At 35.9% G+C, this 23208-nt stretch overlaps 1 protein-coding gene and 2 non-coding genes across 3 annotated transcripts; 1 reads left to right on the top strand and 2 right to left on the bottom strand.

Annotated features, from left to right (window-relative positions):
* Positions 1-10658: 10658 nt before the first annotated feature.
* On the top strand, positions 10659-10765 carry LOC145037982 (small nucleolar RNA R71). Its single transcript, XR_013679088.1, has one exon. It is a non-coding gene; the product is annotated as a small nucleolar RNA R71 (small nucleolar RNA).
* A 5300-nt stretch (positions 10766-16065) lies between these two features.
* On the bottom strand, positions 16066-16172 carry LOC145037946 (small nucleolar RNA R71). The gene has a single exon (XR_013679055.1). It is a non-coding gene; the product is annotated as a small nucleolar RNA R71 (small nucleolar RNA).
* Positions 16173-21672: 5500 nt separating this feature from the next.
* Positions 21673-22728, bottom strand: HIS1-3 (histone H1-3). The gene is made up of 2 exons (XM_078985344.1): positions 22518-22728; positions 21673-22291 (listed from the first exon to the last, which is right to left on the bottom strand). The coding sequence occupies exons 1-2, from the start codon at positions 22656-22658 to the stop codon at positions 21803-21805; spliced, it is 630 nt and encodes a 209-aa protein (XP_078841470.1). The 5' UTR covers positions 22659-22728; the 3' UTR covers positions 21673-21802.
* Between the last annotated feature and the right edge of the window lie 480 nt (positions 22729-23208).

Here is a 23208-nt window from a genome sequence, read left to right as displayed (position 1 = left end):
GGAACTGAGAAGATGATGGTGTGTCATTTTAGATAAGTGATCATATAATCCTCTATTCTAGATATCATCCGAACAAACACATAGAACAAATTCTTTCTATTGTCTAGCAGTTGTTTCCTGATTTCCGATTTGTTTGACATAGAACTTAATTGAACACATCAATTTAGTTCTGACTGGGCCCGGTACATGGGTCAAAACAAAATCATCGAGGGGACCAGATATCGCTTCTAATCCAAGAAGGAACAGATAAACTTCGACTCATATATTTTCTCTACTACTTGTTGAATTACACACAAAGGTACGTTTTATAACATCGAGTTACCAATGCGTTTTCGTACAATCAATGCATAACCAACTCATAGGTAACAAATCATATATCTAGGTTTGAAGACTTATATGATATTACTGTCTCACGATCATTCGAGATAAATTCCATAAAGTGATACCGGTGAGCGTGGGTTGAATCCTATACTTAGAACTTATGAGCACTCATGAGTGTTGTAGCCCCCTTTGTCCAACATCTTGGACCTTTACAAACCAACCCATGATAGTCTTGATTCATATGTACTTCCAACATATGATTGACTGTGGAGAATTTGAATAATATGATATATACCATAACATAATTATTCTAGAAGTCAAAACATGCAAAAAGAAATACTAGTAAATGATTGACAAGAGATAGCAACACTTTACTCATAAATAACAACTTCTATTTATCATCAAATGTCAATTACATTTTACATATTTCAAAATTATCTAACTTCTAAAAACTAATATCATATCTTAGCCTTATGCTCGTAGCATGCTGAAGATGCTTAATCCTACTCAATCCCTTCGTGAGGGGATCTACCGGATTCTCATCTGATGATACCCTCTTCGCCACGAGAATTTTTTCTTCTATTCAATGTCTAACGAAATGATATTTTCTGTCGATGTGCCTGGATCTCCCGTGATCCCTTGGTTCCTTTGCTAAGGCAACTGCACTTTCACTATTACAGAAAATTTCCATGGGCTCCTTAATAATTAGTAAAACTCCAAGGTCTCCGATGAAGTTCCTTGGCCATATAGCCTCCTTTCTTGCTTCACTTGCTGCTATATACTCTGATTCACAAGTAGAATCAGCCACTGTATCTTGCTTGGAACTTTTCCAAGTAATTTCCCCTTCATTTAGGGTAAAGACCCAGCCCGACTGAGAGCGGAAATTATCCCTATCAGTCTGAAAGCTAGCATCACTATACACTGCTACTTTCAAGTCATCACTCCCACCAAGCATAAGGACCCAGTCCTTAGTCCTTCGCAGGTACTTGAGAATATTCTTTACTGCAGTCCAGTGAGCCTTGCCAGGATTACTCTGATATCTGCTAACCATGCTTAAAGCAAAAGCAACATCAGGATGAGTACAAGTCATAACATACATGATCGAGCCTACAGCGGAAGCATATGGGACTTGACTCATCTCAGCTATCTCTTCATCTGTACTCGGGCTCTGAGTTTTACTCAGTCTGGCATTACACTGAATAGGTAAATCTCCTTGCTTGGAATTTTCCATACTGAACCTCTTCAGCACTTTGTCCAAGTAGGTACTCTGACTAAGTCCAATCAGTCTTTTACTCTCGTTTCTCAAAATCTTTATCCCGAGGATATAGGCAGCTTCTCCTAGGTCTTTCATAGTGAAACACTTCCCAAGCCAGGATTTCACTTCCTGCAAGATTGGGATGTCATTTCCTATGAACAGTGTGGCATCCACATACAGTACCAAAAAGCTAACTATACTCCCACTAGCCTTGACATATATACAAGATTCATCTTCACATCTTTAAAAGCCAAACTCTTTCACGTTCTCATCGAAGCAAAGATTCCATCTGCGAGGTGCTTGTTTCAATCCATATATGGATTTTTCAAGCTTACACACCCTATTAGGGTATTCTGTACTTACAAAACCCTCTGCCTGAACCATGTAAACATCCTCAGCCAACTTTCCATTAAGGAAAGCAGTTTTGACATCTATTTTCCATATTTCATAGTCATGAAATGCAGCAATGGCTAACAGAACTCTAATGGACTTGATCTTGGCCACTGGTGCAAAGGTCTCATCATAATCAACTCCCGGAGTTTGAGAATAACCCTTTGCAACCAGTCGTGCCTTATAAATGTGTACATTACCATCCATGTTGGTTTTCTTCTTGAATATCCATTTGCACCCTACTGTCTTATGACCTGGTACATTGTGACAACCCGGTATTTTCGAAACAGTGTAATGACCTAAAAAGTCAAGAATTTGTAATCTCTTTTAATGTAATGAAATTTGCATCAAAATTTTGAATGTTCAAAAGTCTCTATTGGGTTACATAAAATGATAAACATCATATAAAGGGTTTCATAAGTATAAAGAACAATAAAATCCGAATTATAATGAATAAGTTATGACCAATCTAAGAATCATAGTAAAAACCGGCAATACTGATAAGCGTAAAACGCGAAGTTTTCAATACAATTATATTTAGCCTTAGGAATCTAAATGAAAGTTGTAGATATCATTAGGCCGTATACGTATATAAAAGAACGTCCAAATATGACTTCGTATGAGATAGTTATGATTTTTCCAAGTTCCGAATATAGCAGTAGACAGCTAAAATACTCGAAATATAGATTGAGAGATTTTTAGCCAATACAACCTAAATGAGAATCGAAGATCTCAACAATAGTAGCACAACGGTATAAAGTCTGACGAGACCGTACCTCACATGAAGAAGTTATGGATTTTTAACATACTTTTCGTGTCCCGACCCGTTAAAAATAAATAAAAATAAAAATAAAGTCAAAATTTGCCGACGGAGTCTAAATGAGAGTTGTAGAGCATAATCTCACCTACGCGTAGATATAAAGAACGTTAAAACGGAGCTCGTACGCGGAAATTACGAATTTTACAAGTTTTCGGCACAAAATCTGAGGCTGTCAGGCCACCACGACGTGGTGAAGAAGCCACGATGTGGTATTGTGGTTGATGGGTCTAGGTGCGTCAGCAAACGTCTCGTCAATGGAAGAGGATAGAATCCCTCACCACGACGTGGTGACGTGTACCACGACGTGGCGCCCAAATTAGGGCTATAAATAGCAGCCGAAGGTGTTGGGTTCCATTGTTCATTTCTCTTCTCTCTCGTGCCGAAGCTCTGCATTTAAACCCCCCGAAGCCATCCCGAAGCCCCGGTATTCATATCCAGGTTCCGAAGGAAGGTTTTTCACTCCCGAGATTTTCGAGAAATTCAACTTTCCCTAGTCGAAGTTCTGCTCAGTTTTCGTTTCACCTTCTTCTATCTATCAAGTGAGTTCATACCCCTACAACTACGTTTTCAAATACTTTATAGATGCTTTTATACATTTTCAGGGGGGGAGTACAAGTAAACACATGGTTACTCTCGTGTGGAAAACATTTAAACTCTTACTACACTTATCTTTATATAACAAATCATATGTGATTCATAATTATCATATGATAAAGTTCGCATGCAACACCTATTCAATAACATTTTGTCCTTTAAGAGTAAAAACATGTTGTTATACAAATATCAAACACTTTATTCATATATTGGTGTATAAATGTTCAATAGCGTTATTACAAATGTTATACTTACATACCAAGCTGATACTGCACTAGGTTTTATCATACAAATGAATCATACATTTGAGAAAAACTATAATAGGTACCGTTTAATAGATATTCAAGAGATTTTACATACTATGAGTACTATATCAGGGAAATACTTTCATATACAAGAACAAATGAACTTTTCATACGTAAATCTATTTGATACTAAGTTTTGTGAGACGTTCAGCTTCATGTACTTTCGAGTATGCAGTTAAAGTCTTGTATTATATACCATAATCTCTTGTAGCGAGAGCGTGATAATTGTGTATAGATCTATACGGGATTGACAATCCCGCACCTAAATTGTTAGCTACAATTAGACCGGCAGGTCTACGGTGACAAACGTCATAACATTCCAACGCCTGAAGAACGTTGTTACAGGCAGTCTGGGTCAATAGTATGGTTATAAAACTCACATAGAGTATTAGAAACATGTTGATTTACGGGGTTATCTAATGCCTTAGCGATTCTTTTACATACACAAATCTTCTATTCTAGGCATGAAAAACACTATTGCACAATAATCTTTGGAACTTTTTAACCACCTTACACTTATGGAAAAATATTGGAATTTTAGAAACAACATTCGAAACAGTCGGGTCTTAGTAGAAGACTACTTTTATACTAGTAGGAAATATGAGATTTTCTAGGAGTTTTCAAACATCTACAAACAAATTCATTTAAATTTATATAAACATTGACATTAAATACTTATGAACTCACCAGCTTAAATGTTGATCTACTCTTTCAAATCTACTTGTATTTCTCAGGGATTCAGTAATACAGGTAAACTTCAGCTTTTGGAGAAGTGATGCTAAGGCATCAATTTTAAACTCATTTTGTCATCATATTGTAATTTGTTGTTGAAACAGGTATCATCCGGCAATGTAACTCTTAAATTATATATATGATGGTTGTGTTTACTTTCTTTACTATGTATTCAACTGTTACGATACTACAAGAAGTCATCCACCCTCAAACGATTCCGCCATTCTGGTTTCGGGGTTTGACATACATTGTCAACCAAGTTCCAAACTTGATTGTCATACATGGATTATATCTCGCTATCCATAGCCTCTTTCCATTTAGCAAACTCATGGCCTGCCATGGCTTCCGTGTAGTTGTTAGGCTCTTCTAGATTTATTAGTGTATTACACTGATAAGGGTATCACCTTCTGCAGTAATATGGAAACCATAATAATGCTCAGGTGCATTCCTAACTCTGGTGGAACGCCTCAGAGGAATGAACTCTTCAGTCGGCTCAACAGTAATTTCCTCCTCAGGTTGAGGGCAAGGGTTTGAGGTTCCTTCACCGCTTGACTCTTGTATTTCTTCAAGGTAAACTTGCCTTCCACTGTCTCCTTGGCTTATGAGTTCTCTCTCTTGAAAGACTCCTCTTCTTGCTACAAAGACCACATTGACACCGAGTTTGTAGAAGATATAAACAAAAGATTTATGTAGGTAGCCGATGAAAATACACCTCTCACTTCGAGGTTTGAGCTTGTCGTAAGTCTCGCGTCTCACGAAAGCCTCACAACCCCAAACCTTGATGTGGTCTAGATTTGGAACTTTGCATGTTCACATCTCATGAGGTTTTTTGGCAACCTTCTTTGTAGGGACTAGATTAAGGATATGGGCGGCAGTCTATAAGGCATACCCCCAAAATGAGATTGGTAGCGAAAATCGACTCATCATGGAACGAACCATGTCCAACAAGGTTCGATTGTGCCTCTCAGCTACACCATTCAACTGTGGTGTTCTGGGAGGTGTCAATTGTGAGACTATCCCACATTCCTTAAGATAGTCAAGGAACTTGGTACTAAGATACTCACCACCTCGGTCGGATCGAAGCATCTTAATGTTCCTGCCCAACTGATTCTCCACTTCTTGCTTAAACTCTTTGAATTTATCAAAGGTTTCCGATTATGTTTGATTAAGTAGACATATCCATATCTACTAAAATCATCAATTAAAGTCACAAAAAAGCGATTAGCATCTCTAGTGGTGGTTCTGAAGGGTCCACACACATCTGTGTGTATAAGATCCAACAAACCTTCACCCCTAGCACAAGTGCCAGTAAAAGGTGACTTTGTCATTTTTCCAAGTAGACAAGATTCATAACTATCATCTGACTTTAGGTCGAATGATTCCAAGACTCGATCCTTTTGGAGTTGGCCTATGCGTTTCTTGCTTACATGTCCAAGACGACAATGCCATAAATAAGCTTTATCTAAGCTAGTGGAAGAATTGATATATAATACATTATTTCCTATGTTATCTACAACAGATACAGTTTCATACACACCCTCACAAGGTAATGCTTTAAAATAAAGAGCACTATTATAGAAAGCATCAACACATCAACTTTTATTATCAAAATAAAAGTTGAACCCTTGTTTATACAATGCATGAAAGGAAATAACATGTCTTGCCATTTCTGGCGAATAACAACATTTATTCATGTCTAATGTAAACCCACTATCTAGTAACAAGGAATAAACTCCAATCTTAGTGACAGGTGAAACTTTCCTATTCGCCATGCTTAGATTTATCTTTCCACGCTCCAAATCCTGACTTCTTCTTAGTCCCTAGAAATCAGAACATATGTGAATTCCACAACCTGTATCAAGGACCCAAGACTTATAATGAGATGAGTTATTAGACAATATAGTGTATATACCTTCATGGTTGGGTTTTACTTTCCCATCCTTCAAATCTTGTTAGTACTTCGGGCAGTTTCGCTTCCAGTGCGACTTTTCATGGCATTAGAAGCATTCAGCCTCATTAAGGTTAACATAAGGAGTAACAAAACCTTTCTTGGTTTTGCTTGAAGAGGATCCTTCAAGGTTCTTACCCTTGGTACCCTTAGAAGGGCTCTTTCTCTTCTTACCTTTGCCTAACCTGATTGCCAAGACATTGGCCGCAGTAGGAGTAGGAGGAGTAGTAACACCGGACTTACCCTTAAGACTACTTTTTGCAGTCTTTAAGAGTCCTTGAAGTTTACTAAGTGTAACTTCTTCCTTATTCATGTGTTATGTCATTCTAAATTGATCATAACATGAAGATAAGGAGTGCAAAATGATATCTATTGCTAACTCCTCAGGAAAGTCAACATTCAGTTTCTTCAACCGATCCACAAACCTTTGCATTATCTGTAAGTGGGTCATGAGGGACTCATTGTCATTGTGGCAATCATGATACATGCTACTTTGGTAGTATGCCTTTCATGTGATTGAAATGCAGCAATCTCCTCTGGGGTAGCTGTTGACTCATCAATCTCCTTCAACTCCCTATCAAGGATATATTCTTTGTCCTCATAGCGAGTGACCATCCTGATGTTTCTGATCCAATCCATAAAATTGGATCCATCAAAGATGACTCTCCCACAAAGGTTCAAGAGAGAGAAGGAGCAAGTAGGGTTTGAGCCAGAAGCATTGTTATTGGAAGACATCTGAAATGAAAGAATAAGTTTAGATTAGATTTCAGGATAGTCCTTAATAAAGCACACAAATGTTATATTAAGGCTAGGACCCAACACAATATTTTATAACTTAGAAGAGGGATGTTGTAATCTAAGCTATAAAATATTTTAAGGTAGGTGAATGACGATTCACCAATTTCCACCATAAAACTGAATAAATCTTATTAGGTTTTAATTGGTTTAGAAATTCCTAGGTTCTTTGAGATTCATTGAACTTTTCAATGGCATGTTTCAATCTCAAGTGTGCCCTTCAAGTTTTGTGACCGGCATGCCGAGGATCACAAAACAAGGTGTGAAATAACCATGCAAATTACTTGGTACACTTAATGTATTACCCCTCAATCGAAGTGTCGGTTAACCACAAACACTCCAACGATACTATGACAAACATTAAGTCACCTTTTTCCTACCTTGATAAGTCCAAGTTAGTGTTCCGGTTAACCACAGACGCTCCACTAACGACTTAATCAAAGTGCAAAGTGTAACTTCATGGATTAGCACCTTATTCACATTTTCCTAAAGTAACTAAGATTGGGAATTAATAAAATTTAGTTACTTTAGTATATTCATAATACTTATTATGAGAACTATAGTCCTTGTTCTACCTTTTCGGCTAACGACCCTCCACCGATCAAAGAAGGGGTGGGTGAGAATAAATGCCCATTAAGTTTCCATTTTATAGGCAACAACCTTATACCCCCTTATAGACCAGCTTCGTGAATGAGGCCTACTAATGGTAAAAAGACTTTTATCTTATACATATATAATTATTATTCACTTATAATATTATAAAGTATAAGGGTTGAATTTTAATATTTAAAATTCTAAAGGTTGGAACTAAAGTTTTAATTATGACTTTACTTGTTCCAAAACTTGAGGGCAAGTTTTGTAAACTTTCAAAACTTTTCATTTCTCATAACTTATGAGTTTATTAGAGTATTAAAATGAAGACCCTTCATTTTCATAACTCTTGTGTTCTTTTAATGGTTTTAATTCAAGTGTGACTCTCGGTTTTCCATAACTTGAGAACAAGTTATGGACTCCATTAAAACACATAATGATCAAGAATTAACTAACATGGAGGTTACAAATAATTCCTATGATCATCTAAATTCATAAGTTCAAGAACATGGTTATCAAGAATTTCAAGAATCATAACAAACTTATATAAAACTTGTAATTTTTTATAATAGCCATTGTCAATGGACTAGCATAAACATTACACCAACTAAAACAAGTCTTAAAACACCAAAACAGTTTAGGGTAACGTTTCTAGTCCATTTCCAACAGCATAACTCGAAAATCTGAACACTGCAGCATGTACTCGTCGAGTGCATGAACTGACTCGACATGTTACATGCATTTCTTCATGGACTCGTCGAGTCTCCCCTTGGACTCGGCGAGTTCATGCGGGCAGTGAACAAAAAACTGTGTTTTTCAGCTATTTTGCATCAAGTATCAAACAAACAAGCCTAGGCTCTGATACTACTGTTGGGTTTGAGCATTCTAACACTCCTATGGTGTACATGCAACCCTAGAAACCTTGGATATATGTTTGACTAAGATACATGCAAAATGATTTTCCAAGGTTCATAATCCTATCTAGCATACATGGGGATCTTTTATTCTAATAGTTAGTAAGAATTACATATCTCTATGTAGCTTGGATTCCTTTGAAACCTTGTGAGCCTAGCACCTCAAGTGTGATGCCTCAAATGTTTCACACAACACCAAGTACACTTGGAATAAACACTTAAGAGAATAAGAACACTTAGTATTTCGGCTAGCCCTCTTTTGTTCACTCTAGTCGCCGAAAATGGTGAAGAATAGATTCTTTATATAGTATGTTACAATTAGGGTTACACCATGTAAACCCTAATTGTCATGACCTTTCATTTCCATGACCCATGGGTTATGTAACCCCCATGGAGCATCCATGGAGCATCGTATGGGTTTAACCCAACTTGATAATCCATAGAGCCTTGGCCCACTATATAAGTTATGGATGATTGACACAATCAACCCATATATTTCATTAGTCTTCTTTTGATCACATAATTACTTATAAATTAATTATTGATCAATACTAACTAAATATTATTATTCTTGTTATTAATATATTAGAACTTATAATATATTAATAAACCATAAGTGTCTTGTTTCTCTCATTTAGTCTATCCAGGTGCATGATGCCATGCAACCCAAATGGACCATGTCGGGTCGGGTCAAGTACATACCAAATATAGTTATGGACTTAGACACTATATCCAACACATAAGTCTTCTAATTGTTTCCAAATTCACGTGGAAGAGTTAGGCATCTAGGATCTCCCATTTTCTTTGGTAACTCTCCCATTATAATCTTAGAACTTTGCTCACTTAGAATTACCATGGAATTCTTTTCTAACTACTGGCAAGTATCTATTAAATCTTGTAAGAACTTAGCATACTTAGGAACCTTAGCCAATGATTCAATGAAAGGGGTATTGATTGGAATACCCTTCACTTGCTTCATAAATTTCAGGTGCTCCTTCTCCATTGGATGGATATTTGCTCGGGACGAAAACGGTAAAGGAGGACGATAATCTTGCACATTGGTTGAATTTTTCTGTTCTGACCCTCCCCACGCCGTGAGCTTTGAAGGCTCACATCGTGAGCTCGATGGTTCAGCATAATTTTTTTCTTCGAGGTTCAACTTCTTCAGCATTGGTCTGGACTGTTGTGGCTCCACTTCTAAAGTTTCTAAGAACTCAGAAATATCATCTTCTTCGGTTTCTATCACCATAACATGTGATTGAGTCTTCTTGTCGGGAAATTGTGGAGATAACCTTCCATTCACCAAAGTTGTTAGTTGACTAAGTTAGGCTTCGAGATTTTGAATTGATGCTTGATGATTTCTTAATAATGCTTGTTGGTCAATCATCACAGCCTATTGATCTTTCATCATGGTTTTTTGATCCTTCATAATCATCCTTTGATCTTTTATTGTTGCATCTGTTTCATAATGTCTCTTTTCTGAAGCCTCCATAAAACGAGCTAGAATGGTCTCTAAGTCAACTTTCTTTTCAGCTGGTGGTTTTTCCTTTTGGTAGAAGCCTCGACCAGTCTGCCTATATTTTTCTTCTTTCTGCTTCTTGTATTCCTCATATAGAAACCACTCGAGTAGCAAACTTGAGCCTTTTGTTCTCATTATTATCTAAGTAGAAGTATTTAGTCAAGTGTGGACCATTGCATCTTTCACATCCAACTCTAATAGCATGAATTGACTAGTCCATCTTTGTCATCCTCCGGTCCATAGTATTCAACATTTCTATCACAGCATCCATGTCTTATGATGTTCCACTACCAATTCCCTTAGCTCCATCATGTCTTGGATTGTGGTATTCACCAGAATGCTTTGAGAACTCTTCAATCAACTCCTTGACTTCACCCGGATTTTTTATTAGTGAGCAGTCCTTGAGAATCAAGGAGTTGCCTTGTCATGACATTCACCCCATCATAGAATATAGACACTTCTTGTTGTATGTTAAGATCATTTTGAGTGCAGTTTCTTAGTAACCCTTTATAACAATCCCATGCCTAATAAATTGATTCACTCGGTTGTTGCTCAAAGTTGGCTATTGCCTTCTTGAGTTTAGATATCTTCAATGGTGGGCAAAATTGTTCTAGGAATTTCTCACGCATCTGTGCTCATGTAGTAATTGCACCGGGTGGAAGTGCTTTCAACCAATCTCTTGCAGCTCCCTAAAAAGTGACGGGAAGCATCCTTAACAAGACTGTCTCTCTAGGAATATTTGGGACATTGAAATTGTCTGCAACGTCATTGACCTCGTCCAAATGTTTATAAGCATCCTCATGATCCTTCCCAAAAAATGGTAGATCCTTAAGTGCAGTAAGAATGTGTCCTTTCAACTCGATTGTTGCAGCAGCGGGAATTGGGGGTTGTACTAAACCAGGACCAGCATCCTCTCTTATTCACTTCTTGTATGCTCCCATGGACATATCAGCAATGGTTGCCACCTCATTCCTTGGCTCGTCCTCGGAATCTCTTTCTTCAAACTCGGGTTCAGTCGCGTATTCGGTAACTTTTGGATTTGGATGTTGTTCAAAGCTTTCTATTTTACTCTCTTCCTTCCTTTGACTACTAGACTCACCCATATTCTTTCTTTTCTTCTTTCCAAATACTAATTTAAGTTCCTTGAAATGTGATTTTTTTGATGGGTTCGCTTCTCCTACATTTTTATCCGTCTTTTTGGGAAGGGCCGACTCTAGATCTTCAAGCGGTGGTACCAAAGGTGTGTTTGAGCCTCTGGTCATGTACTACTACAAATAAACAAAAGATAAAAACATAAAACTGAACAAAAACTAAATAAAACTACCTGCTGACTGGCCACCACAATGTGGTAAAGATCACCACCTCGTGTTGTCGCAGAAAACTAAACAGAAAAGAAAACCGAAAAACTATTGAACTCACGTCGTGAGCATTTAACTCTCACGTCATGAGTTTAGAATTGAAACAAAAACTAGGCCGAAAATTAAATTTTTGCAGGTTTTACCCCACAAAAAGGATCGATTAACCTAAAGAAGATAAATCAAAAAATCAAATAAGGCGTTGCCCAGCAACGGCGCCAAAAACTAGTTGCGTCTGAAACAGCTACACCTAATCTTACCTCCTAATCTGCTAGCTATTCAACCCAGGGCAGTGTACCCCTTCGCAAATACTATAGGACAAAATTCGGGTATCGAACACAGGGAACGGTTTTAATTAATTAATCTACTCGCTATTAAATTAACCTAAAATTCTAGCAAAGTTAATTGGTTTATATCTAATTTTGCAAGTTTAGATAAACTTAAATTACTCACAACTAATTCAAATAATTATGAGAAGCACTCCTATTAGTTCGAATCCACTTTCCCTCATTATTTAGTTATTAATTAAGGATAATTCTCGTTGGTCACCAATTAATATTTTATTAGCAATTCAAGTCCTAATTTACTAATGTTGAACTAATTCATGTAGATATATGCATACTCATACATAATTTAACACCGAATCAATTATTAAATGGATTGGAGCTATGTCAAATTTAATAGGAATACACAATAGTATGATCACAATATATGTTCTCTAGCACAGCCAAAACTAATTCTTTGATTACTTAACTGAGATTGGTTAGATCCTAGCTCTTGCAATTCAATGGTCACTAAATTGCTAGGTATCAAGTCCATGCAATTTAATATTCACTAACTACACAGAACATGAGTTTAAGCAACCCTAAGTATCAAGTTCTAACATGATAGGTATAAACAATCAACACAAGCAAATAACCAACTAAAAGAATCCATAATCCAATTACTAGTTCATGAGTTCCAACTTCATCTAGCTAACAGGAGCAGCTAGATTTAGGGGTTGTTTGATTTAAACTTACCGGGTCCGGTCAGTGCTGACTGCTGACTCGGTCAGCAGTCGGATGTTTGGTAATTACAAATATAGCTGATTCGGTTAGCCAATTCCACTTACCCGGTAAGCAAAAAAAAAACCTCCTTACTGGAAATTAAAGTTATGCGTTTTGTTGCCCTTTTCCCTCGCTCGCCTCCTTCACCATTAGTTGGTTGACTTTAGTATGTTATGGTTCATTGTTTGACTTTAGTATGTTATGGTTCATTGTTTGACTTCAGTATGTTATGGTTCATTGTTTGACATTAGTATTCTATGGTTTAGTTATGTTATGGATTGTTTTCTTAGGTGCAGTTTTGTTATATGAATTTATATGTTATGGAATGCTATGCTTTTAGTATTTACATGTTACCGTTTGTTATGTTATGGATTGTTATGTTATTGATTGTTATGGTATTGATTTAAATGTAATTTGTATTTGACATCTAACAGGACACATGGATAAAGAAGGTGACTTTTTATACTTCCTTATATTCTCGTGGTATTGGTTGATGTTGGTCTAACAAAGGCAAAGAATAATTAAAAGAATAAGAGCTAGCGAATAGGTAGCAAAGGGGTATGTGTATACGCAAGATTTGATACACGGATGTCCTATACAATGTTACAATATGATACGTCTTTCACAAGATGTATTTGTACTATTATGAAATCACTTTACACAAAGTAATTGCTTGCATTGTAGTAGGATGATAAGTGTTGAAGAGAAGATGGCTATGTTTTTACATGTTATAGGACATAATGAACGTTTTCGAGCCATTAAAGAAAGATTTCGTCACTCCACCCAAACGATTCATCAATGTTTTCATGAGGTCTTACGTGAAATGATGAGTTTTTCACGAGAAATTATAGTACCAACCTTGTCTAATCCAACAAGAAATACCTCAGAACGACATAGACGGCTAATGCACATATTTCCCGGAGCAATAGGTGCACTGGATGGAACACTTATACATGCAGTTGTGCCTGTTGATCAACAAACTCATTATAGGGGAAGAGGAAAGGTGAATGTTATCAAAATGTAATTGGAATTTGTAATTTTGATATGATATTCACCTTTGTATGGGCTGGATGGGAGGGCATAGCACATGATTGTAAAGTTTTGAAAGAAGTTGCATTTAACCCGACTTTCGGATTTCCATTCCCTCCACCAGGTTTGTAATTTTACTATACGTTTTATTATCTATATTATTTATATGATAAATTTTTCAATCATCTACAGATAAATATTACATTTTTGATGCCGCATACACCAACACCCATGGATTTATGGCTCCCTCCCGCAATACTAGGTATTGGTTAGCCAATTTTCAAAGAAACGGAGCCTTAATAAAGGAAGAAAAGTTCAATCATGCTCATCCACAACTTAGAAATATCAGTGAATGTGCTTATGGTGTATTGAAGGCGAGATTTCCAATTTTAAAACAAATGGCTCTTTATCCTTTTCCATTGCAAAGATACATAGTCATTGCTTGTGTTGCGGTCCATAATTTTATAAGGATATACGATATTGAAGATGAATTATTTACAAAGTTTGAACAAAACACTATGGTTACTCCTAATGTGGGTGGTGGAGGAAGTGAGGGCCAAAACATAAAAGGCATAGAATGGGTTTCAGAAGTCGTTGACTATATGACTATTTTGCGTGACCAAGTTGCTAATCAGTTACTTTCAAATGATTCACGTTAAATGGTGTACTTTTTTTATTATGTATGACAACTTGTATTTGGATTTTGTATTACACTTTGTATTTGGATTTTAATTGATGTATGTTTAATTTGGATTTTATATGATAATTTGTGTTTTTATAATTTTTTTTATCCAGCACAACAGACAACACAAGGGTAATATAGTCATTTTTCAGCACAACCATTCAGATAAATAATCAAACAACATAAACTCAGTCAGATATGGACTCAGTCAGCATTTCTAACCCAGTCAGCTTTAACCTAGTCAGCAACTATCAAACGACCCCTTAGCTACTCATAGTCACAAACAAACAAATAGTCTTCATAGTCAAAAGCGTAGTAATATACCAAATCAAAAAGTAAAGTATGTTCTTATTCTTCCTCCTTCGTGTATTACCAGGTTTCTAGCCTTTAAAACTCTGAAAACCATCTTCTAGTAACTCTTCTCTCACCAGCCAACCTCCCAAAATTGTGGAGATCAAGTATATTTATATTTTCCGAAATAACCATACTCACGTCGTGAGAAAGGCTTCTCACATCGTGAGTTCGATAGCAATCCGTATCCAACACGAATTCTTACTTCCGGATGTTTATCTTCTAGAATATCCATGCTCACATCATGAGCCTTTTCTTCTCATGTTGTGAGTATGCCTTTTTGCTGAATTTTTCATCTCTTAAGCTTTTAACCTCTAAAGTTACGGTTCTTGTCACTTTCATTCCTTATTCTTCAAAATGACTTCTTTTGGCTGCAAAATACAATTTAATCTTATAAGTATCATTTATCTATGAAAATAACCAAATTATTAGTCAAAATGTATTCAAATATTGCCTAAAAGTATGTATAAATATGACAATATCACCCAACTTACTTTACTATTTTATAATCTGACTAGGTACACTGCCTAAATGCGTTTTAGCTAGTTAAGCTTTGTTAGGTTTATAAACTAGTAGGTATATAATCTGCACATTAAGTTTTTGGCATTGTTGCCAGTGAACGATTTATTTTAGTTTTAATTTAATTGATTTTAGTCAATCAATCCTTTTTTAGGGGTAAAACTGCAAAAACAATTAATTTATGTATTATTATGTTTTCTCGGTGTTCACGATGTGATGGTTTTACTGTCACGATGTGAAACCTATAGTTTCTAGTTTTTCATTTTTACATTTTTCTTTTGTTTTGTTGTAGTAGCAAATGAACACGGGATTTACTTTTAAGATTGTGCCACCGCTTGAAGATCCAAAATCTAAGTTCCACGAGAAGAAGGATAAAAAGGTCAACGAATCTATTAGCAATTTCAACCTAAAAAGGTGGAGAGCTTTGATAGAACTCCCAACAAGAAAGGCACTAGATATGAACCAGAAACCGAAAGTGATTCAGAGAAAGAAGTTAAAATCGAACCCGACACACACGATGGTGGACACCACGACAATGACCATGGAGGAATATAATCGGCAAATGAGTAATGATAATGGGCCAGGTATAGTACCATCTGCTATTCCATCCAGTACAAACTCCGAGCTCAAGGGACGTATCCTCACTATGCTCAAGGATATTCCATTCTTGGGGAAATATCATGAATACGCGTATCGACTTATTAATGAAGTATTAGACATTTCAAACTAATTTAATGCTCCAAATGTTTCGTGCAGTGCAGTGCTACTTAGAATGCTTCCAGTAACATTCACATGAGCAGCTAAGGATTGTTTAAAATCACTTCCACCTAGAGATCATGACATTGACCAATCTTCACAATGTATTTATCCAATAATTTAGCCCTCTCTCAAAGATAGCAAACTTGAAAAAGAAGATCCAAAATTTCCAACAACTGGACAGCGAATACTTGCATGAAGTGTGGCAGCATTACAAGGGTTTACTTCGAAATTGTCCACAACATGATCTCAATGTACAAAAAAAAATCTCCATTTTCTATGATGGAGTTAACGTGATCACTCGCCAACTCCTTGACTCTCAAGGACCAATGAGTAAGGATCCCGCGACGAACAAAGCTCTAATCGAGGAATTCGCCAAACATTCACGAGAATACCACAACCCCTGAGATGATATGACAAGAGGAAAACTAAATGGAGATAGAGCTACAGAAAATTTAGCTTCGGTTCTTGCAAAGCTTGACAACACGGATAGGAGGATCACAAAAATGGGAAAATCCATTCCTGCAATACAAGTGTGTTGTGAGAATTGACACAGGCTACATTTGACAAAAGATTGTGATCTAGACGAGAACGGGAATCAGAAGGATCAATTTTGCTACTCTAATGGTGACCGATATGATGAATACTGGATGAAGCCTAAGAGAGAATAAAAGCCCTATGAGGAATATCAAAAAGTGAAAAAAGAAATATATCATCAATAAGGGCGAGGCTTCTACAAAAAAAAAGAGCAAGCATTACCTGAGAAGAAACTCGACTTTGAATCCATGTTAACTAGGTTCATGGAAGCTAGTGAGAAGAGACATTTTGCTACTGATGCTACATTGAGAAATCACAAGCCTCCACAGAAAATAGAGAGACTCAATTCGGGTAATAAACCGAACTTGTGCATGAACGTTTAATTCCTAAAAATCCCAAACCAAAACCGCAACCACACGTGATGGCGATATCTACTTAAGAAAACAGAATTTCTGAGCCTTTGTTGATCCTTGAAGCAGCCACTAAGCAGATCAATCAATAGCTGAAAGAAATGAAGGGTGAGAAGAAATTTTCTTCTACCCAATACTCACGATGTGACGAGAATGGTGTCACGTCGTGGCCCCAGCAGAATAACACTAAAACATCTTTGGTTAAGTTATATTAGTCGTCACTTCATTTATCCTTATCGAGCCAAGCAGATCCCATTGGAACAAGATCATAACAGATTTATTGAACAAGTGAAGGGAATTCCGATTAATATACCATTCATTAAAGTCATAGCAAAAATGCCCAAATATGCAAAATTTCTTCAATACCTTCTTAACACTTGTCAAGAATTAGAAAATATGTCTAAGGTTTCTCTTAATGAAGAACGTTCATTTGATGGAAGGCATACCAACTAAGATGGGAGATCCAAGATGCCTCACTATGCCATGTGAGTTTGGAAACGCAACAAAGACGTATGCTTTGGAAGATTCTGGAGTGATTATTAACTTGATTCCATATTCATTCTACCAAAAGCTTAACTTACAAGAATTGAAGAACAGGACAATGGTGATCCATATGGCAAATCGATCGATTACTTATGCTCAGTGCATTGTTGAAGATTTATTGGTGAAAATTGGAAATTTTGTTTTACAATTGATTTTTTTGTTTTAGATATAAAAGATGATGAAAATGTGCCTATTATTCTTGGACGTCCACTACTTAATACCGCAAGAACTTTAATTGATATTTGCGAGTCAAAACTTACATTACAAGTTGGGAAACGAAGAAATAATCTTTGTGGTTAACAAAAAGATCACACCTTCAAAAGTTAATGATGATGTATTTTTCAAGGCCGGAGTAAATGAAGAAAAGTAAGAAGATGATAATAAGTTTGAGGAGTTGAAGAAGTTTATGGAAGAGGAGTTACAAACTTGGAAGAAGCCTACAAATCAAGAAGAACTTAATATTACAAACCCTCGAGCCTCAACTCCAATGATCTTTGAAGTATTTGCATTCATCGCCCCAAAGGCGGAATCTGAGGAATCAAATAATAAAGAAGAGCTTAGTGATGAGGATAATGAACAAGATAACAGAGAGACCACACTTGTCAAGATGGATGTGGATATCAAGGAACCCGATAGGGGGAGAATGAAGATCAAGGTGGATGAACAACCTCAAGTAGTCAAGAAAAATCAAGATCCTAGTGACAACCCGAAAAAGAAAGAAAACTCAAAGAAAGCGAACATGAGATAGGTTGCAGCATACAAAAAACTACTCGAGCTAAAAGAGAACATGGAGATTCCACTACCAACCGGCACAACATAAAGCGGAAAGGAGTTCGGCTCACGAATCCATCAAAAGAAGCATTTCTCAGGAGGCAACCTAAGTGGGGTAGGGGGTCAAAAAAAATATTTTCTAGAATAAAAGTTATAAATTGAAATAATGCTATAAATTTAAAAAATTAATTATATAGACTTGCAAAAATAGTCTAGTTTTGAAAATCTAGTACTAAATTTTTTATATTATTGCATTTTTGCTAGTTTGCTAGTATTGTATGGGATAAGTTGTCACAAACTTTAAGATTTAGTTTAGCCAATATGTTATAATGTGTTTGTGATTTCCCATTTCTAGTGAAATCATGATACAAAAATGCAACATTGCGTACTTTGAGGGACATAAAAAGTTTAGCATCGTGTACTTGAAATGTATCTAGGAAATTTTATGTAGTCATTGCACTTTACACTAATACATTTAAGCAATAAGGGTTGAAGTTAAGTTCTCTTGCTTAAGCATTTTTTTAGGTTTTTAGTTTTAAATTAAAAGGGTGAGTTATGAAAAAAGGGTTGCAAAAAGTTTGTTGAGTGAAAAAAAAAAAACTTACAAAGTATGAAGATCAAAAATCATGACGAAAAGTTCAAAGTTACAAATTTCGAAAGATTCAAGTTGAAAAAGTGAAGAATAATGCAAAATACCAAAAACCAAAGGCTAGTTTTCAAAGTTGTAATTTTTCTTTTTAGGTTATTTTACCATATGTATGCTTGGAGATTTAGCCATAAATTACCTTGAGGTTAAGAAAGTTTTCTGAGAATGTATTCGGAATGATGAATAAAATGAATTTCATTCAAAATAAGTGGGAAGTATTTATGAGGATTGTAAGTAATTAGGGCTTACGAAGTATTTAGGATATTTTAAACACAAATACATGCATAGTGCTAATGCGTAATTAGTGAGTTTAATTCGGATTCTTTTATGTGATATTGGTGGGCGATGTTTTGTGTGATGTATTAAAATCAGTTTTGCTTGAAGGAAAGCAAAAAAAAAATGTGGGGTATTTTGATATTGTCATAGTTATACACATATTTATGCATTATTTTAATACATTTAAGCTATATTTTTGGTGAAATGCAAAGATATTTAATACTTATAATGTTTGAAATGTATTTTTTAACCAAAAAGGACATTCTCAAGGAAAGGGGCTGAAATTAAAGAAAGTTTGATTCTCACGGCATAGCATAAAGAATCTTCTTAGATCCTTGCATTAAACCTTCTCACAATGTGACACAATACTTGTCACGATGTGACCACGTATCAAGTCCATAATTTTCTATAGAAAAGCATGGATTACTTAGCGCATACATGAAAAGCATAACTCCCACAATGTGGCACCTATTTTCCACGTAGTGGCGACCAATTTATGGAAAGTATATATCGGTCTTATAATCAAATTTAGAAGACCTAGAGTAGAGAGTTGCGATTGAAAAGCGAAAAAACACCTTCTAAGAACCTTTGGAAGGTAGAAGAATATTAGAGATCAAGATATTGGAGCAAGAATTTCACATCATTCGTTCGGTATGCCTAGACTTAATCATGTTTAACCTAGCTTTCTATATGACTGTGTGTTTTTTTGCTGTAATCATGAGCGAAATCCTTAGACTTTCGTTTAGTAATGATTAACCCTAATATTATGTGTTAATTTCTCTTTTTATGGATTATATGAAGTTGGTTTAGCTTGAGTTTGATATATCAATATCTATTATGTTAAAAGTGTCAATCTTTGTTGCTTAGATACCAAGCTTTGTGTAATTGAATGATCATTTTGATTGCATTAACTTGAATGTCTAGTTGTTTATGAAACTTAAATTGCTAGAGCTATGATTGGCCAAATCCTAGATTATGTGATAAAGGTAGTTGTTTTAATTGTGTCAGAGAACATAACTAAATCATAATTTATGTTTTGGTTATTTGTCGAGATCGTAGATAATTAATCTTAGATTTATCATACATATCCCAATAATATTAATAATCAATTTAATGTCCCGTTTGTGTAAGAACATTTCATAGTAGTTCATAAAATTTGTGAAAATATTAGAGATTGGATAAATATTTTTAATAACATTTATATTAGTAACCAACTAAAGATAATCTAGGAAAAGTGGTGATTCAAAGCTAAACTGTTTTTTAATTTTCTTGATTTACAATCATCTTAGTTATTTACTTGCTTTAATTTTTAGTTGGATGAGTAATTAAATTAATATAAACTTGCAGAACTAGGCAAAAAAATTCATTAAATTTAGTTGTTATCTTAGTTTAACCTTTAGGTTTTATTTTATTAATTGAAATATCATTTTTTATGATCGGCACCCAACATATTTTACTACGATATAATCTAACTAGTTAACTTTTATTAGGTTTATAAATAGTCAGCTTGATTGTGTCTTAACTAGTTAACTTTTATTAGCTTTATAAATTAAAAACTAGTAGGTATATAGTTTGAACATCAATAGTCAGCTTGATAGTTTGCATTGGCGTTAGTACCAGCTAGGCCACCCAGCGGCCGCCAAGGCAGCTTGCTAGATGCTTTCCGTCGTTGCTGTCAAATTGGGCAGTCGTGTCGTGTTTTTGTTTGACACGACACGACAAGGTTTTGTTTAACACGAACATGACATGACACGATGTCATGTTTTTTACCAATTAAAACACGATAACACGACACGACACGACACTACAAATATAATATTACATAATTCAAATTTTAATCTTGACACGAACACAAATTCAAATTTTAATTATGTCCCGATTTCGTGTATTCTTGTCATGTTGTATCATAAATTAACACCCCTAATTCCTTGATTGCGTTCCAAGTAAATAAATATCGTATTTGCAAGTTTGGCATAAATTCATGGCTATGACAATTACAATCCTTAACTTAACTTATGGACACAAGTCAAGGATTTAGATCCAAAGTTTGGCATAATCCATACTTCCATAGGATTTAATGTGAAAGTTGCAATCATTATTCAGTAGCCTAAATTATGGCATTCAAATCCGGGGCCTAAATCTTTAATTTCTATTATGAGATTAGGAGTGATGTTTTTGTCGAGCTCCACCTTGTAAAAGATGGAGATATAGTTTTGCTAAGTTGGGAAAAACGATAGGAGAATAAGAGCAAAGAAAATGAGAAAGAAATCTAAGTAGGTCGGATTGTTTGGGTGGATTTCTCAGCATACCGGATTCTTGGGCTAGTATATGCCAAACCGTCTTTACAGCGACGAGCCAGACCCGCTTCTCCACGTATCGTGCCACGAATTGATAAAACCGCCCGAGTTGTAGCCACGTGGCAACATCCCAAACGTGGTTTTCTCAACCAAATTTCTTCTGAAAATTCAAAAAACATCAGTTGGATTCCTGCCTAAACATTACGCTGTGAAAATGATTCTTTTCGCACTTGCTAAAGATGATTTCATAGCTTCGATTAAGAACAGCCATTGAAAGTCAAGTAGAACTTCTTACATTAACACAAACATAAAACACTTAAAAGACTTAAATATACATACATACTACTACTACTACCACTTCTACTTTTTATAAACATAAACTCCAAACTCGACCTCAAAATCAAGCAGCGGTTTTCCTGGCCTTCTTAGCAGCAGGGGACTTGATAGACTTTGGCTGTTTCGCTTTTGCTGGTGTCATCTTCTTCGCCTTCTTCACCGGGGTTTGCTTCTTCGCCGCAGCTTTTTTAGTTGCTTTTACCGCCTTCTTTGGTCGCGCAGCGGCTGTGATGGTGGTGGTGGCGGTAGCTCTTGCAACAGGGGCAGCAGGCTTTTTCGACTTTGTTTGCTTCGGTTTTTTGGCCGCAGCAGTGGGCTTCTTGCCACCGGCGGCCGCCGGTGCCTTTTCTTTCTTGCCGGATTCAGACAGCTTGTATGAAGCCTTGACTTTGGTTAACTTTCCTTTTGAAGCGGAATTCTTCAATTGAAGTGCTAACATCTTCTTGAAATTCTCCGGTAGCACTGCCTTGTGCTTATCTTCCATGTATTTTGCGATTGCGTGGGGGCTTGATCCACCCTTTTCTTTCAAAGCCAACAGAGCCTCTTTGATCATCTGTAATGGAAACTCAATATTAGTGTGAAGAATCAGATGATTCAAAACGATAAATATGGTGAAGTAATCCTACAGATCAAAATAAAACCTTTTAAAGATTATGATCAGGATCAAAACCGATTACATAATTCAAATGATACCAACTGATTAATCAGCGAAAGTGTGAACTGATCATGATCACGTTAATCTGGAAACTGCAATGAATAAGATTAAAGGGATTACAAACCTGGAAATAAGGAGGATGAGAAGCGGTTTTAGTAGTTTTCGCCTTCTTCTCCTTCGGGGTTTTAGCCTTCTTCACGACGGGCTGCTCCGCCGCCGGTTTCTCGACGACAACGTCCGCCTTATCACCACCGGTTGACGACATCACGAAGTCTCTAGAAAAGGTTAGATATTTAAGAGTCTGTGTTTATCTTGAAACTTGTTACAAAGCAGTTAGTGAGATAAGCTATTTATAATTGAGAATGATAGCAGAGTATTCTTGAAGTGACTTGTGATTGGTTACTTTTGTTTCGCTAGGATCGATAGAGAGATGATCGTGACCGTTGATTCGAGTGGCCATGGATCGTTGATAAAGGGGATAATTGGGATAAATGAACCGTTTTTCTTCCATGAACGGGTTGTGTTTTCTTACCATGTTTCTTTAACTAATTTTGTTCTTTTAGTTTCTCAATTGTGAAATCGATTTTTCAATTGTTGTTGTTTGAGAATTAAGTCCGAGCTTTATCCAAGGACGATTTTTTTGTTTTTATTTTTTGTATTGTGTTTAGATTGATTTATGTTTCCTTTATTACTCACAAGTAGTGAAACTTTTAGCTTTACACCAAAATGCAATTTCATTTTGTAAGTTGAATTTTTTTTGATTCCCTTGTGATCCATTACATCATAGCAAACAAACTCCAACTCTTTTTGGTAAT

The sequence above is a fragment of the Lactuca saligna genome, chromosome 3, assembly GCF_052625555.1.
Source record: "Lactuca saligna cultivar CGN05327 chromosome 3, ASM5262555v1, whole genome shotgun sequence".
NCBI lineage: Eukaryota > Viridiplantae > Streptophyta > Magnoliopsida > Asterales > Asteraceae > Lactuca > Lactuca saligna.
The sequence above is the reverse complement of the archived record's forward strand: the minus strand, read 5'-3'. Positions and strand labels throughout refer to the sequence as shown.